This window comes from Tiliqua scincoides, chromosome 2 (genome assembly GCF_035046505.1).
Source record: "Tiliqua scincoides isolate rTilSci1 chromosome 2, rTilSci1.hap2, whole genome shotgun sequence".
Lineage (NCBI taxonomy): Eukaryota > Metazoa > Chordata > Lepidosauria > Squamata > Scincidae > Tiliqua > Tiliqua scincoides.
In genome coordinates this window covers 29,549,636-29,567,325 of record NC_089822.1, presented here as the reverse complement: position 1 = coordinate 29,567,325, position 17,690 = coordinate 29,549,636, and the positions used below count along the sequence as shown (strand labels likewise).

Genomic DNA, 17,690 nt, shown 5'->3' with positions numbered 1-17,690 from the left:
GATGAAGCTGGTTATCTGAACTTTTTTCAGTCTGGTTTCAGGCCTGTCTTCCTCTATGCCCAGACTAGTAATGTAGAATCCCACACAGGAAAAACAAGTACAGTGGTGCCTCGCATAACGAATGCCCCGCACAGCGAAAAACTCGCATAATGAAAATTTCTGGCCTTGCTTCGCGTAACGAAAACTTTTTAGGTCCGTGCTTCGCATAACAAATTTTTTTAAAATTAAAAATTTCGTGTATGCTTCAAATTTTAGAAATCCTCTGTACAGTATGTATGCCTTTAAAGAGCACGTAATAAACACTTTGTAAACCAAATTTGACTTCGTTTTGACCTTTTTTGCCCATAGGAACGCATTAATTAGATTTCAATGCATTCCTATGGGAAAACGTGATTCGCGCAACAAAAATTTCGCATAACGAAAGGATTCGCAGAACGGATTAATTTCGTTATGCGAGGCACCACTGTACTAAAATCTAAAAATAATAATTGTTTCTTAATTATTAGTAAACCTGAAATATTTGATTGCCTATTTCAATTTCATTTTGTAATCAAAAGTTTTATATGTAAGTCTTATATGTCATTTGTAAGCCAAGTCTTGATACTGAAGAATTAAATGTCCGTCTTATTTATACTTTTGTGCTACCACCCTTCCTCTGCAGCCGGGTTCTCGTTGGTTCAGTCATCACCAGTGGCTCCTGGATAATAACTGCTGGATAATTTTTGCCTAGTAGTTCAACTTCCAATTTCTGTCCAACTTTACTGAGTTCCACAGGCACATATGCAAAAGCCAGACTCTGCTGAGTGCTGTAACTGTAGCATCCAGATGTGGTGTTGCCAATAACCTGAAAAATTACCGAAACATCAAATCTTCTTAGCACATGAAAGCCTAACATAATTGATGCAGTCTGTATTGTCATCATCTAATCACAGGCAATCATCATCATCTAAGCACATGCAATGTGTTATAAAATTAAATATATGACTGCACATTGCATAGTTAATCTTGCCTGTTTTATCCATATCTGAAAAAGCTGAAAATATCTTCACAAAGAAAAGGTATTATAATAGGTATTATAATTATATGGGCCAACTTGCACCCAGGAAAAGATGTATCACTGGTGGCTCTTGAGGACTAACACAGCTTGATCACTGTTTCCTGAACTATCATTAAAAACAAAAAACACTGACAGTGGGACCAGGGCCTCTTTAGATAGCTAGAAAGCAGAGGGAACTGCTGGTATGACCTCTGTTGCTTTGCAGCACCGAAGATATTGAGAGGGTGTGCTCCATCATTTCAGTTCAATAGGATCAGGCGACTGGAAGAGCCAAAGAGGTCTTTAGCATGTTTCAGCTTAAGTGTAGACCCTTCATACTGAGTCACACCATTGGTCCATCTGGGTCAATACTGTCAACACCGACTGGCAGCAATTCTCCAGACCAGAATTTTTCTCTCCCTTGTCAAAAGATGCCAGGGACTGAACTTGGGACTGTCTGCATACAATGCAGCTGCTCTACCACGGAGCCACCGGCCCTGTGAACTATCCTTGTTGATTAGCAAAAAACCAAAAAATGGGAAAGAAAACAGAATATGCTCCAGAAAACTTGCTTCAATTTCTCGAAATAAAACCTACAATACATGCCTTGCTATTATACCAGACACTTTCATTTCCCTCTGGATCAACATTCTCCGTTTCCAAGGTGAGATATACGAGTCGCCGTTCAATCCCCTTTTCTTTAATCTGCTTCAGTGCTCGCTTTCCTATGAAGTCTGCTGGCTGGAAAAAAAGATAATGAAGATAAATGATTAGTCAGACTCTGTGACAAGGTTATAGAAGCAAGCATTTAAATGTGCTCTCACTTGTTTTCTCATCAATTAGCTTCAGATAAAAGTAGAAATTAAATCAAACCTTTTGGCTTTACAAATGTTATTTCATCTTGTCGACTAAGCGGACATGTTAAGTTATTTTACCTTGTGGTTCTTCTGCATCTGTGACCTTTTAAAATTATACAGAAAGAAACTGTGGGGCTTCCTCCTGGCCTCATAGTTAGGGAAGTAGTGGCAGGGATACTTAAATTATTGTAAGAAAACCACAACTACTACTTCTTAAAATGTCAGGATTCAAAGACCTGTTCTAGCAGCATTTCTCTGTTCCTTCGGTTATGGCAGGGGTGCTCAATAGGTGGATTGCGATCTACCGGTAGATTGCGAGGCAAAATGAGTAGATCGCGGAGTGCCGACCCCCCCCTTCAGGTGCCTCTGGGAGGAAACGCCAGGAGTAAGGCCCATTGTACTCAATGGGGCTTACTCCCAGGTAAGTGTGGCTAGGATTGCAGCCTCACAGCCTAATCCTAGGCATGTCTACTCAGGAGTAAGTCCTGTTATACTCAGTGGGGCTCAAGGTACACCAACATACATTGTACACATAAATGTTATATGTTATGATGGCGCGAACATTGTAAAAAAAAACTCTGGTAGATCTCCGGGCCTTGCTGGGTTTCAAAGTTGCTCTAAAGCCAAAAAAGTGTGAGCACCCCTGGGTTATGGGATTCAGCAACAACCATGACAGTAAATGGTATGGATTAGTGAGAAACTATAACATGCTTTGAATAATTGATTTGCATGCAGAAATCTCAGGTATTAAATGTAAAAGGATCTCAGGTTAACAGTGGTGGAAAAGTTCTCTGTCTGAATCCATGAAGACAGCTTATTGCAACAACATATGGTGATGACCACTGGCTTAATAAACATATTACTTTGTGACTGTATACAGCTTTCAAGCATTTTGCAAGTATTATCTTATTGTAATCTTTACAACAATCCTGTTAAGGTCAGTAAGTATTAGTATTCCTATAATGTAGACTGAGGACTGATATGGAGTGGCTTTCCTAAGGGTACCCCATGATTGGCAGCCCTATCTTATTGGGCTGCTCCACTGGGGGAACAAGCTGTTTGCCTTACAACAGCTGTAACAACAATTGTAATGATCACTCATTGAATGAATACAAGGAGTTGTAATGATCACTCAGGCAGAGTTTGGAAGCACTGCTGGCACAGCCCATCTCAATAACACCCTCAGCATCATGGAAACACCGACACAGCCCACTATCCATGCAGCAGCATCCTGACATCAGTATATCATATCCATGTCATCACCACGACATCAGCATGTCATTGTCATGATATTGGCATGTCATTGGTGTGACATTTGTATGTCATTGCCATGATGTAATTGTGCCATGAATGCAATCTCAAAGCAGCATCCACAGCCACCAACTAACCCTCTAGGAACAAAGCCAGTGCCAGGAGAACCCCCCAAGCTACATATGTGTTCTTTCAGAAGAAGAGCAATTTCATCCACGAAAGATTGGATGCGTCCTTCCAAATAAGCTTTATTACTGACCTGTCTTGTCTGGATTAAGTTTCGGTTTGTTAGTCCACATCCAACTCACCACAGAACCGGGAGGAGATGGGGTGGGGTGGGTGAATTGGGCCTGGGGGGAGGGATCAGTGGCGCCGATGCATACCGTATCTTAACCTCCTTCCTGGGCCCGATCTGCCTGCGTGAATCAACTTAATATCACTGGAGCAAGTCTGAGTTGGCCCATTGTGGCTTCTGGGGCTTCCCCAACGAGACCCCCAGCAGCTAAAATTCCCCTTGCTGTGCTGGCAGTGCTGCATCGCTGCAAGGGAATTTAGATAGGATTGGGCTGTAGCTGTGCCATAGTTAGCAACCCTCATCTACAGGCAGTAGCTCTGCCTCTACAAGTGAAAAGCTATCTGTAAAAGGAACACATGCATTTAAATACTTCTAAGCTCTTCAATGCTTACTCTTCAACATTATTCATTTGACTCCCATAAATCCATCATTCATAAATGGAAAACACAGTTTGCATGAAGGTTAATGCAGCAGTCATAATTGGAGCCTTGAGTATGACCTGGTAACAGATGTGAATTGCTTTAATAGGTCATTTCTAGATTAATTGCATAGAAGGCAGTTAACTCCTATGAATATATAAACAGGGACACAGCTATAGTAGTTTTGACTTGCCTTTGCCAGTATAAAAACATCTCACAAATTAATTTGTGAAAGAAAATGTCACATCTAAGTTATATGTAGTCTTCAAAGAAAATAAATAAAAGGGCTATTTAAACTAAGATCATGAAATGTTATAAAACAATCCAATCAACAAGCATGTTAATAAGTTTTAAAATATGTTTATCAGAGACGATAAGCATTAGGCTGTACCATACCTTCTTGTTATGCAAGGGAGTTTGTGCACATGGAAAATCTTGCACACAGAAATTGGAATGGAATCTTGACTTTCCTTTGTGCTGGTGTAACACGTCATACAAGTTGTCACACATAAAACTGGTAGCTAGAGGTGTCTGAAAACTGTTATTTATTTTACTCAGAAGTAAGCCCACTGTGTTCAATAAGACTTAGGCTGTAATCCTATCTTGCTCACCTGAAACATACATATCTACTGATAGCATCTCATTGCTGTACAATATCTTCTGCATGTGCTTACAACAGCATGAGGAACAGAGCTCTTTTGGATATAATATATTGTTTTTAACAATAAGTTATAAAGAGACTGACTAAAATGTGAAAGATAATTTGGAATTTTTTCTTAATTAAGGATATGTGTGGCACTTTAATTGATATATACCTCATTGTAGTATGCACCCATTACAATGGGCCCTCCTTATCCGTGGTCTTGGCATCTGCAGATTTGAACATCCGTGGATGCTAAGCCCATGGCTGAAGGTCCTCAGAAGACCTCCAGGCGTGATCAGAAGCCACTTCCAGTTCAGGCCAGCAACTTCCGATCAGGTTCAGAGGTGTTCTAGGTGCGGGAAGGCCATGTGCAGCTTCCTTGCACCTCAGAAGGCCTCATGGATGTGACTGGAAAGCACTTCTGGTTTACTGGTGCAAACTGGAAGTGCCTTCCTTTAGAGTACAGGAGGCCTACCGAGGTGCAAGGCGGCTGTGCACAACCTCCGAAGGGCTGGGCATGGCCCCTGGGTAAGTAATTGTGACACCACACGCTCCCCCCCCATCCCACTACAGGATGCAGTGCATACCTTTTTGGTGCAGCTGCATCAATGCTGGTGGCAGGAGATAAGGATTGGGCTGAAAGAGACAAGGGGCACAGTCCTAACCCCTTATGTCAGTGCTTTCCAGCACTGACATAAGGGCAATCCAGCTCTGAGGTAAGGGAGCAAACATTCCCTTACTTTGAGGAGGCCTCCATGAGTGACATCCAATTGCAGGATGCAGAACATGTCCTACTGGCACAACTATGCTGGTGCTGGAAAGCACTGACATAAGGGGTTAGGATTACGCCCTAAGCTGAAGATCTGGACTTTCTCTGTTTGAATTTTGCCTCTTCTATGGAATTCCCTAGGTGACCAAGCCTCCTACTCTCAGCAGCAATACAGGAATAACAATAATACTTACATACCATATAGGTTGTTGTAAGTACTACATCAAAATAATACATGTGAAGTGCTCTGCACAGTCAGAAAGTGTTATACATTTATTAAGTATTTCATCAGAGGTGTAGCTAGATCATTTGACATCCGAGGCCCATAAATTTCAAGTACCCCATATGACTTAATTAATTCACTTTTTATACCACCCTTCTTCTAAGCAGCTCAGGGTGGTACACATGGTTCCTCTCCTTATTTTGTCCTCATAACAACCCTGTGAGGTAGGTGAGATAGAGACAGTAATAGTCATGACATGGAATGAATAATAATACTGGCCAGAAAAATAAATGCAGTGAATATTTCCCCACAAGCAATGGATGAAATACTGCATCAAATGGTATGTAACAAGATAGTATTATTCCTAAAAGCCACAATTTCCAGAATTTTGGTCACTAGGGTGTCACCCCCCCCCCGGATGTCTCATTGGCCTGTTTTGAGTTAAGGCAGCGGTTCTCAAACTTTTCACACTGGGACCCAGTTTTTAGAATTTCAATCTGTCCAGGACCCACCAGAAGTGATGTCATGGCTGGAAGTGATATCATCAAGCAAAATAAAATAATTATAAATAATTAAGTTAAAGAAAAACAGATAAATAAGGGGAAGCCAGCCCTGTTTCACCAAGTGAATTTTCTCTGTAGCCCGCCTGAAATAACACCCCCCCCCCACAAAAAATCAGTGAGATTTTCAGCCCTTCCCAGTGCCCACCTTACCAGCTCAAGCCTCTGTTTTATTCTTGGGGGGAGGGGTTTGCTGCCTGCAATAACACCCCCCCCAGATAAATCAGTGAGATTTTCAGCCCTCCCCAGTGCCCATCTTACCAGCTCAAGCCTCTGGTTTATTCTTTGGGGGCTGCTGCCTTCTGGAGCATTTGTTGAGTTCCACTTTCATTAGATGGGGATTATGCAGCTAGCCTTGCATCCAACCTTTGCCTGACTTGACCAGGAGCCAAGGCACATTTGCTTACTCACGAGTAAATGCGACTGTGTGCCTTACTTTCACTTTCCATAGGGTTCAATACATTTGTCTGCTTGGAGGGAAGGACTTCCTTCTTGGGTGTTTTTTGGGGGCTGCTTTCATTGGATAGGAACCATTCTGGTGTCATTGGATTCCTCTCAGCCTGTCCTTTCCGAAGAACTATAGCAAGTTCGCTTACTTGCGAGGAAATGCGCGATATGGCTCAGTTTCATTTTCTATAGGGTTCCATGCATTTTTTTTGTTTCCAGTTTTTTGGCCATAACTTTTGATAGAAAGGAGATATTTCAATCCGGCTTTTTGCATTGCATTCCGCTGGAAATTCCGCATCCAACAGTATATGTATATCCAGTATATCCAGTAGTATATGGCCTGATAGGGTTACTCATAACCTCCGCGATGTTAGCAATGTTGGGGCATTTGTGATGTTACACCCCCCCCAAGGATGGTACCTGGGGCAGGCCACCCACCGCCCCTGCTAGCTACGCCACTGTATTTCATTATATGTTAGGATTCTATGTTAACACAGCTGTTATTACATTTTATCACTTAATTGCAGTATATGAGAACAAACAATACATAAGATTCTGAGAATGTGCAAGACTGTAAAATACATATTTTTGCATTTAATGTACATAATTTACACTGAAAAAGTTAAGCACTTCTGAAACTGTTGCATGAGTCTGCCTTTGAATGAATCTTCCAAAAACCAATTTGTAAGATAATACTTTCCACAACAGCATATTAGGCATGTGAGTTGAAAAAGCCTCCAATGCATAATAACTTGCATGTCCTTAAGTTATTTTTAAATTCTCAACACATAATATGAGGAAGTGATTCATATCCATGCTGGTTTATTCAAGCTAAGAGCAGGAAAATTTCTAACAGGAGAAACTGTTAATGTTCTGTAGGTGTTCTATGGAGTCTGTTACCATATATGAGTTACTGGCAACTGTCCTCTCAGAACGGAATTCAACAAATAGAATTGCTATAGATGTGAGAAAAACAGAATAGAGAGAACTGAAAGAATTAAAGCACAGTCTAGCAGGAATTTCTCTTGAACAAGACCCACTAGGATGAATGGAGGGCATTCAAGAGCACCCATGCACATCTCTTACTTCAATAAGATAAATGAGCATCCAATTGTGCTTTATATCTCTTTTTCTCCCCCTTCTTCTTTTCTTGCATCCATTATATGGTAATTTAATTTTTCACTATAAAACTAGAACTATGATTGTATTAAAATGCACTCCCTCAAGTTCTAACAATATTGAACAAGTACCCTAAAGCATTTTTATATTTTCTATCTTTTTTTAAAGGCACTTTGTGTTTTACAGATCAAAATGGACAAGGCTGTTTAATAAACACTGGAACAAATGAAAGAATTCAACCATTTCCTAATAAGATACAGGGAACTGAAATAAGAGCAGTTTGGCAATAATCCTAGGCCAGGGTTTCCCAAACTGTGGACTGGGTCCTCCCAACCGCATTTGCTCCAGTTTGGCTCCAGCTATTCTGGAAACTGAATTACTCACCACGAGGGTGGAAAGGTCTCTTCTGATCATACCAGGCCAGTGATCCACTCTGCTGTTCTCTGCAGTCCTTCGAATGACGCACAGAAGCCTCAGAAAGCCACTTTGGGTTTTTGGAAAGCCATTTCTGGTTTGCTTCCGAAAACTGGAAGTAGCTTTTCGAGGCTTCTGCGAGACATTCTGAGGCCCAGCTGCTGCTGGCATTGAGGCCAGTGCAGGCGGGCGCTGGCCTCTCATGCCTGCGGGAGAGGTACCGGTTGCTAGATGGGGTGAGTGCAGCACCTGCTGGCAGACAGGCAGGTGGAACGGGGCAGGGTGGAGATTTTCTTGGTGGGCAAAGGTGACTAAGGGGCAGCTCAGCCCAGGAAGGGAGTGGGGATTGAGGCTGGTGCTGCATCTATTCCCCCTCCCACACCTGAAAGTCCTACCATGGGCTACTTGAATCTGCGTTAGCTATGGAGCTGCTGCAGATCTGAATGGCCTCATAGGGACTGCCTGGTCCTGACATGAGGTAAGGGAACCAATGAACCCTTGCCCTCTGGAGACCTCTGGCTGCCTCCTGGGCCCCTTAGGATATAGCGGCAGCTGTTCAGCGCCACTCTGCCATGGCGCCAGCAGCCCAGATAGGATTGGGCTATGTATGTTGTTTTCAACAATCATGTTATTTCTCTTTAATTTCTGAACCCAACCATACTCAGAAACAGTTGTTAACAATTCTTTTTTTAAATTTAAAGTGTGTCAAATGGTGCAGAGTGTGGATAGAAAGCCACAAATTATAAGTTTGTTTTCTTATCTGGTCAGAAAAATAAAAGGAGGTAATTAAGGACAATGATGCTTGGGGTCCCTAGGAGCAAAAATATTATAATTTAATCTGTAAAAAGCTGTCAAAAAGAAATGCATACATCTTTTAATCGCCCAGTCTATTTGGTAAACCTCTTATGAATGCTGGAATGGATCCAAATTATATACACAAACCTACTCAACTGAGTAAGAGAGCACCAACATCTGCTGCAATCTGCTTTAACCATCACCTTACAACACACAGGAGGCCATTCCTGTGCAATATTTTGAAATTAATTATTCTTCATCGGCCATTCTTGAATAATTTCAGGACAGCCTTCCAGATTAAATCCCCTTGACAGGTGAACAAAGAAAAGACTTTTTGCCCCTAGAGGCACCCAATATGCAACAGACTTCCTGTCCTGAACAGTCGTACTAGGGCATATTCTTTTCTTAAGAGGACTCAATCACAATAGAAAAATTGGCACCAGACCGTGGAAGGACTGCTGGTGAAAGCTAAGGTGGAAGAGGAGGCAGTGAAGGTTAAGCTGGAGGAGGTGGCAGAACGGGGCTGGAGGAAGGCAGCACGGGGCAGGATGGGCAGAACAGGGCAGCAACGAGGGTGGAGAGAGGATGAACAGATCCAGGAAGGCAGCAGGTTCAGCATCTGCCAAATCCAAATCTCCCATTCAATACTTGATCCCCCAACCTGTATCCACGGGGACCTCCACCAGCAATTTTGCTGACACACATCCAAGAAGACCCCTCTCTGCCACGGAGGTTTACCCTGGGGAAGGCAACAAATGTTCTCTTACCCAGAAGAGACTTTCAGGAATGCCTCCCCCCTTAGGATGCAGCATGAGGTGTTTTGGTTCAACTGCATCAGCGGAGGGGAGGGGGAAGCATAGGACTGGACTGTAAATAATGGAACAAGAATAAACATTAACTGAATACTTTATATAGGTTCTAATTTAGAAAGAGATAAAACATAATTTGACACAAATTAAGAGACCTTAATGGGACAGGAAAGAAATCAGTGTAACCAATTATATGTTTTATTTGAAAAAAAAAAAACCTTTGCTTACCCAAACATGAGGCAAGCTAAGCAGGTGCACTTCACCCCAAGTCTGCTGCCACCGCCCACCACTTACACAAGCCACAATGATCCACTTCTTGCTCATTTGAGAGAGAGAGAAGCAGATCAACTCACCTGAGAAGCTAGACCTTCCTTCACACTCTCTTTTCCTAACTAACAGCCCAAACCGAAGCCTCCTGGTGCCTTTTTGTGCTCCAGTGGCACAAAAAAAGTGACCGCTGTATCTTGTGGGTGCCAGGATACTGCTAGAGGTTGCCTCGGGGGAAGGAAACACTTGTTCCCTTCCCCTAGGTAGACAGCAGTCAGTAGCACTGGGTGTCCTCAGCTCTGCACTCATGTTTGAGACCCGTGTTGGGCTGTCTGACCAGGGGGCGGCGAGGTTAGGATTCTGCGGCAGAGTCTGCTGCCTTCTCCACTCCCCTCCTGGGCCCAATCCTCCCCCCTGCCCTGTTCTGCCCACTCCCCACCTCCCCCTTGCTCTGAGAATATCTACCACTGGCCTGTGCTGGTTGATCATTGATGTGGCACTGAGGCACTGAGCCTACTGGTGCCGGCCCAGGCCAGCTCCCCCTTCTCCCCCATGCCATAAGCAGGACTTATGGTATGTTTACAACACCTAGTGCCAGTGCTGAAGCTCAGTGCAAGCACTGAAGGCCAATAGGAATGGGCCCTAGCTCTCCTCTTATCCAGCCCTGTTAGTTCTTAACTGCCAGAGAGCTAACAGCCACTCTTTTCACAATGATTGATAGCTCTTCACACTGCTTTTCAACTAAAAAAAATTCATAAAGTAATTTACATGGCAAAAAATGATCCCCTGTCCCATAGGTGCTCAATGTATGTGTGGATGCGTGATTTCTCCGTCAAACAAAGTTGTGGCCTTCCTTGAAGCCCGTGGGAAACTGAGGCCTCTTGCCATCTGCCCAATTCCAGTGCCACAGGTCTGGCCTGGGGTCATGCTCTCCTGGAATGCCCCAAGTGCCACATACATGGGTATATGCAACAGCATGTCAGGCAACACCATTCCTATCTTTTTATTCAATATAAGAACCTCTTTTCCCAATTAGCAGGGTCAGCCAAAACATGCAACATGTGACAAATATATGTGCATGTTTTTGGTGTTTTTTTTTGCTCCATGTGCATGTGCTTGGAAATCACACAGTGTGATTCGTGTTGTGAGTTTCCAGTTAATTTCTACACAAAAAGGCACTTTTATGTAGGAATTTTTAATGTGTGTAGCGACCTGTTCTAGTATTATTTAGTTATCCTTGCAAATTATAGCAGACACCCGAGCATAAGTTGATCTCACAGATAAGTAGAGGGCAGGGTCTGAGACAAAATCATGGCATTTTCTATGACCTTCCGGTAAGTTGGGGGTTAAACTTAGGGGGGGTATCTGGCTATAGTTTTGTTTGATTTTAGTTTTATTTGATTTTATCCAAGGCCAGATCCTGAAAAATAACCAACCAGTAATTGTTACCTAAGAACTATACAGTCTCTAATCTATTAAAATATAGTAAAAGATCATAAAATACATTTTTATTCATTAAATAAATTTATAATTCTGGTCTTTTATAATTCTGGTCTTCACAACCCTTTTGCAAACACTATCAGCCACCGAGTCACCTCTGAATTTCTATGACTCAGTTTGTAATTCTTTATAAGATAGAAAATATTAGTATGTTCTTTGCACAATGATCTATTCTCATACTAAAGACAAAAATTTTCTCTGTTATCCATGCTAACATTGTCCTTTATTTAGAAGACATTGTCAGATTTTTTACAGACCTACAGAATGACTGGCAACCTACTTAGGGTCTAAGTAACAACAGCAGACCTGCATTTTAGAATACAAGTTGCTGCCAAATAAGCATTAAAGGGAGACATCATGGGACATATGCTCCACTGCATACAGAAATGGGACAGGCATACAGGGATGTTGATTTATTTCTCTGCTAGTTCCCGAGCCTGAAGTCCCGTTTCTTTAGCTTTTTTTTTCTGTTGGCTGGATTCTGAGATGCTAGTAAGACCTTTCCAAAGAAAAGCATCTATTGGGAACCATGAGGAAGGAACACTGGTAAAAAAAGGGTTCAGCATTTCAGATTCTTTGCTTTAAATTGTTCCTTCTTTATATTACTTGTGATCACCCTCACCCTAACTAATGGAGTGTGCGCTTTTAAAAAAAATAGAAAGTGTACGTTGTATGGTATACAACATACCAGTAGAACCATTAATCCAGTCATTATCAACCACTGTGCTGTGGCACACTGGTGTGCATGAATGGTCTGCAGGTGTGCTGCGGGAGTTTGGGGAAGGGTCATTTATTAGTAGAACCATTCGGGGTGAGCCCCCCACTAACAGCATGGTGTGCCTTTTCTTGTCAAAAAACTGTTGGTGTGCCTTGACAATTTTAGTACCTAGTCAGTGTGCCATGAGACAAAAAAGGTTGAAAATAACTGCATTAATCAAATCCTTCATTAAGGTACCTGGTTTGCCAAGTCAGAGGCTCAACATATAACATACAACTTAAAACACGTAACTGGGAGTGTGCAATTCAATTCACAGCAGAGAGACAATCAACAAGAATGAAAAGGAGAAAGTACAGCTACACATAGTTGAATTCCATGGGTGTTATTCTTAAGTAATGGTGCACTGAACTGTAGTCTGGGACTTTTGTTTCAGATGGAAAAGAGAATTATATCCTAGTGTTTAAAAAACCAGACCTCTGCCAAACATTTGCAGAATGGAATGAGGCTGCAGAAGGGTCTGCTAAAGGGAGCAAGGTTTGCTTGATTTAAATGGAAACCTTGAGCCCTGGCTTATGTTTTTTTCTCAGGAGGAGAATAAAAGGTTAACTTTGGTTGTAGCTTGTCAGGGAGGTTATCATGGAGATTAATAGCCCTCTAATGATCTCTGCATTATTCTGTTGCTTCCAGGACTTGCCTAAAACAGCCCTGACTCCTGAGTGACTGCACAGATAAGGCAAGGAGATTATCTAAGCTTGATTTATTGGCAGACATTTCTTGCCTTATCATCAGCAGGACCTATCACTCTCATCAGTGCTTATGCACCGACTCTGTCGTCTCCAGCAGAAGCCAAAGACAAATTCTATGATGACCTGGCCACCACTGTCAAGAAAATCCCTGTAAAAGAGCCATTGTTCATCCTCGGCGATTTCAATGCTAGAGTTGGTGCTGATAACAGTTCATGGCCCACTTGCTTAGGTCAGTTTGGCACTGGGAGGATGAACGAAAATGGCCAACGCCTGCTAGAGTTTTGCTGTCATCACGGTCTCTGTGTCAGCAACACATTCTTCAACACAAAGCCCCAACATAGAGTCTCTTGGAGACATCCAAGATCAAAGCACTGGCACCAGCTCGACCTGATCCTCACCAGACGCTCCAGCCTTCCCAGCATCAAGATCACACGCAGTTATCATGGTGCTGCCTGCGACACTGACCACTCCCTGGTGTGCAGCAGAGTGAAACTGCAAACAAAGCGGCTGTATCACACGAAAAAGGAAGGAAGACCTCGCATTGATACCAGCAAGACCCGGGATCAGAGAAAAGTGGAGGAATTTGCACAAGCGCTTGAGGAATCTCTTCCAGGCCCGGCCGACGCAAACGCATCCAACAGATGGGAACATTTCAAGAATACCGTTTACAACACCGCCTTGTCCATATTTGGCAAGAAGACCAACAAGGCGGCAGACTGGTTTGAAGCCCACTCTGAGGAATTGACACCAGTCATTGAGGAAAAGAGGAGAGCTCAAGCAGCATACAAGGCCTGTCCCAGTGAGCGCAACCTGCAAGTCCTCCGAACTGCTCGCAGCAAAGTCCAACAGACTGCCAGGAGATGTGCTAACGACTACTGGCTCCAGCTCTGTTCCGAGATACAGATAGCAGCTGACACAGGCAACATCAAGGGGATGTATGATGGTATCAAGCAGGCCCTAGGTCCAACACAGAGGAAAATTGCCCCTCTGAAGTCTGCCACAGGCGAGGTCATCCAGGATCGGGCGCAGCAGATGGAACGCTGGGTGCAGCACTACTCTGAGCTATATTCCAGAGAAAATGTAGTCACCGAAGAAGCACTGAACAACATTGAGTGCCTGCCTGTGCTGGAAGAGCTTGACAGTGAACCAACCCTAGAAGAACTTCACGTGGCCCTGGACTCCCTTGCCTTTGGCAAGGCACCTGGAAAAGACAGCATCCCTGCTGAAGTCCTAAAATGCTGCAAAGAGATCATCGTCATTGAGCTGCATGAAATCCTTTGTCTCTGCTGGAGAGAAGGTGGAGTACCTCAAGACATGAGGGATGCAAACATCATCACGCTGTACAAGAACAAAGGTGACAGGGGTGACTGCAACAACTACCGCGGCATCTCTCTCCTTAGCGTTGTAGGAAAGCTGTTTGCCCGAGTTGTACTAAAGAGGCTCCAGGTACTTGCAGAGAGCGTCTATCCAGAATCGCAGTGTGGATTCCGAGCCAACAGGTCCACCACTGATATGGTATTCTCCCTTAGACAACTGCAGGAGAAATGCAGGGAACAACGACAGCCACTCTTTATAGCCTTCATAGATCTCACAAAGGCTTTCGACCTGGTCAGCAGAGACGGCCTCTTCAAGATTCTCCCCAAGATTGGATGTCCACCCAGGCTCCTCAGCATCATCAGATCTTTCCACAAGGACATGAAAGGCACTGTTGTCTTCGATGGCTCCACATCAGACCCTTTTGACATCCGAAGCGGAGTGAAGCAGGGCTGTGTTCTTGCACCAACCTTGTTTGGGATTTTCTTCGCTGTCCTGCTGAAGCAGGCCTTTGGAACTGCAACAGAAGGCATCTATCTCCGGACCAGATCAGACGGAAAGCTCTTCAACCTCTCCAGACTGAGAGCAAAATCCAAAGTCCAGCTGAAATGTCTGCGTGACTTCCTCTTTGCCGACGATGCAGCTGTCACTACCCACTCTGCCAAAGATCTCCAGCAGCTCATGGATCGTTTTAGCAAGGCCTGCCAAGATTTTGGACTGACAATCAGCCTGAAGAAAACACAGGTCATGGTTCAGGATGTGGACTCACCTCCCTGCATTACAATCTCTGAGCATGAACTGGAGGTTGTCCATGACTTTGTGTACCTTGGCTCAACGATCTCCGACACTCATTCTCTCGATACCGAGCTAAACAAGCGCATCGGTAAAGCAGCTACCACGTTTTCCAGACTCACAAAGAGAGTCTGGTCCAACAAGAAGCTGACGGAACATACCAAGATCCAGGTCTACAGAGCTTGCGTCCTGAGTACACTTCTGTACTGCAGCGAGTCATGGACTCTTCGCTCACAACAGGAGAGGAAACTGAGCGCTTTCCACATGCGCTGCCTCCGACGCATCCTCGGCATCACCTGGCAGGACAAAGTTCCAAACAACACAGTCCTGGAACGTGCTGGAATCCCTAGCATGTATTCACTGCTGAAACAGAGACGCCTGCGTTGGCTCGGTCATGTTGTGAGAATGGATGATGGCCGGATCCCAAAGGATCTCCTCTATGGAGAACTCGTGCAAGGAAAGCGCCCTACAGGTAGACCACAGCTGCGATACAAGGACATCTGCAAGAGGGATCTGAAGGCCTTAGGGATGGACCTCAACAAGTGGGAAACCCTGGCCTCTGAGCTTGGAGGCAGGCTGTGCAGCATGGCCTTTCCCAGTTTGAAGAGACACTTTGCCAACAGTCTGAGGCTAAGAGGCAAAGAAGGAAGGCCCATAGCCAGGGAGACAGACCAGGGACAGACTGCACTTGCTCCCGGTGTGGAAGGGATTGTCACTCCCGGATTGGCCTTTTCAGCCACACTAGACGCTGTGCCAGAACCACCTTTCAGAGCGCGATACCATAGTCTTTCGAGACTGAAGGTTGCCAATACAATATACAGTAAAATGCCTCAATAGACTGATTTGTGTCCACAAGGTGGCACTGTTGTGAATGGCATGAGAATAATCACAGTTCTACAAACTATACAACTGAATTTTCTACAGTACTCTAATGGGACATCAGTGTAGTACTGGGTTCCCACCTCTGACCAACACAATTTAGGCTGTGAGGGAGAACTCAACATGCAGAGTGATATCAGATGTAAATAGTTTGCAATAAAAAAAGAAGTACATTCTCTTTGTAATTCTCTTTGTGAAAAGGATAATTTACAGCGCAATCCTATATTCACCTTATGTGAGCAGAGCAGCTGCTCTGCCAGTACAAGCTGTCTCAAATGTACCGTAAATCATGTTAAAACAGTGCAGAAGATGGCAGTGCCAGTGGGAAGGCCTGCTCCATCCCTCTGGCACCAGTGCAGGCCTCAACATACATTGAAGTAGGTAAGGCCCAGGATCAGTGGTGCTAATATGCACTGTATTTTAGCCCAAATTCCTGGGTGAGATTTGCTGGCATGGATCCATTTGGACTTGTGTCAGTGATTTAGCAGGCACAGGTCCAAGTAGACCCATTGCCATGGCTAGGGCTTGCCCTGGGGGCAGTCCCTTACTCTGAGGAGACTTCCAGCCTGCAAGATTCCCCTGCTGGTTGCAGCGCAACCCACGCTGGACCCACTGCATCAGCACAGGGAAATTTTGTTAAGATTGGGCTCCCTGTGTCTGCTATCTTGAATATATTTTAAAAAGTGACAACTGCTGGATCAACATGTAAAACTAAAGTGAAAAAATGAAAAATGGACTGGGCATTAAGCACTGTTGTCCTTTTGCAAATGTTAATTGCAACACTGTGTCACAATAAATATAAAACATAACAGCAGAGAGAATATTTTTAAGAGTTCTGATTTTATAAAATGATAGGCAAAGATGTTAAGCAGTCTCTTCCCTATGACCACCACTAGTACAGGTATAACTGCTAAAGCTTGTGAGGTTGACTCCTTTGTGACTGGAGACTACACTGCCTAATTCTATATGTTCATGCCACTACCTGGAAACAGGTTTTATTGGCATCAATAGGACAGAAAGCTAAAACTATCAGTGGGGTGGAGTATATTCTTTATCAGAAAGAATATTTAGAACAGTGTTTCTCAACCAGTGGTACAGGTACCACCAGTGGAACTTGAGCTGCTGTCCTGAGGTACTTGCAGGACCTCTGGACATCTGCTGCCCAGCAGTGAGATTAGGAACACAACACAACAAACAGAGGTAGAAGGCTCGGCTCAGTGGGAAGAGCTCCAAAGCATGCTTTTTCACACTAGTAAAAGCCCTCCCATCCATCCTGAGCCTCTTAATAGTGTTTGTTGCATCACATCAGGCCTCCCAACCCAGAAGTAGCAGGTGATTATATCACTGCCGATCTCTTGACTAAAATATGGAACTTGCCCCTTAAAATAGTCACGGTGCCAGAGGATTGGAGGATAGCAAATGTCACAATGATCTTTAAAAAGGGAAGGAGGGTGGACCCAGGAAAATATAGGCTGGTCAGCCTAATGTCTGTTCCAGGTAAGATGGTGGAATGCCTCATCAAAGATAAAATCTTAACACATAGACAAAGAAGGCTTGCTGAGAGAGAACCAGCATAGCTTCTGTAAGGGTACCTCTTGCCTCACAAACCTTTCAGAATTCTTTGAAAAGGTCAACAGGCATGTGGATGCAGGAGAACCTGTGGATATTATATATCTGGGTTTTCAGAAGGCATTTGATACAGTCCCTCACCAAAGACTGCTGAAGAAACTCCACAGTCAGGGAATTAGAGGGCAGGACTTCCCATGGATTAGGAACTGGTTGAGGTCCAGGAAGCAGAGAGTGGGTGTCAATGGGCAATTTGCCCAATGGAGAGAGG

The 17,690-nt window shown here is 43.9% G+C and overlaps 1 protein-coding gene across 1 annotated transcript in view; it reads right to left on the bottom strand.

The window, feature by feature from the left end:
* Positions 1 to 532: 532 nt before the first annotated feature.
* Positions 533 to 17,690, bottom strand: part of DMGDH (dimethylglycine dehydrogenase) — a 46,876-nt gene continuing 29,718 nt past the window's right edge. The window contains exons 15-16 of the mRNA XM_066616382.1: positions 1,643 to 1,777; positions 533 to 844 (exon numbers count right to left, since the gene is read on the bottom strand). Coding sequence (XP_066472479.1) covers positions 629 to 844; positions 1,643 to 1,777 — 351 coding nt within the window. The 3' untranslated portion in view covers positions 533 to 628. The remainder of the gene's footprint in view (positions 845 to 1,642; positions 1,778 to 17,690) is intronic.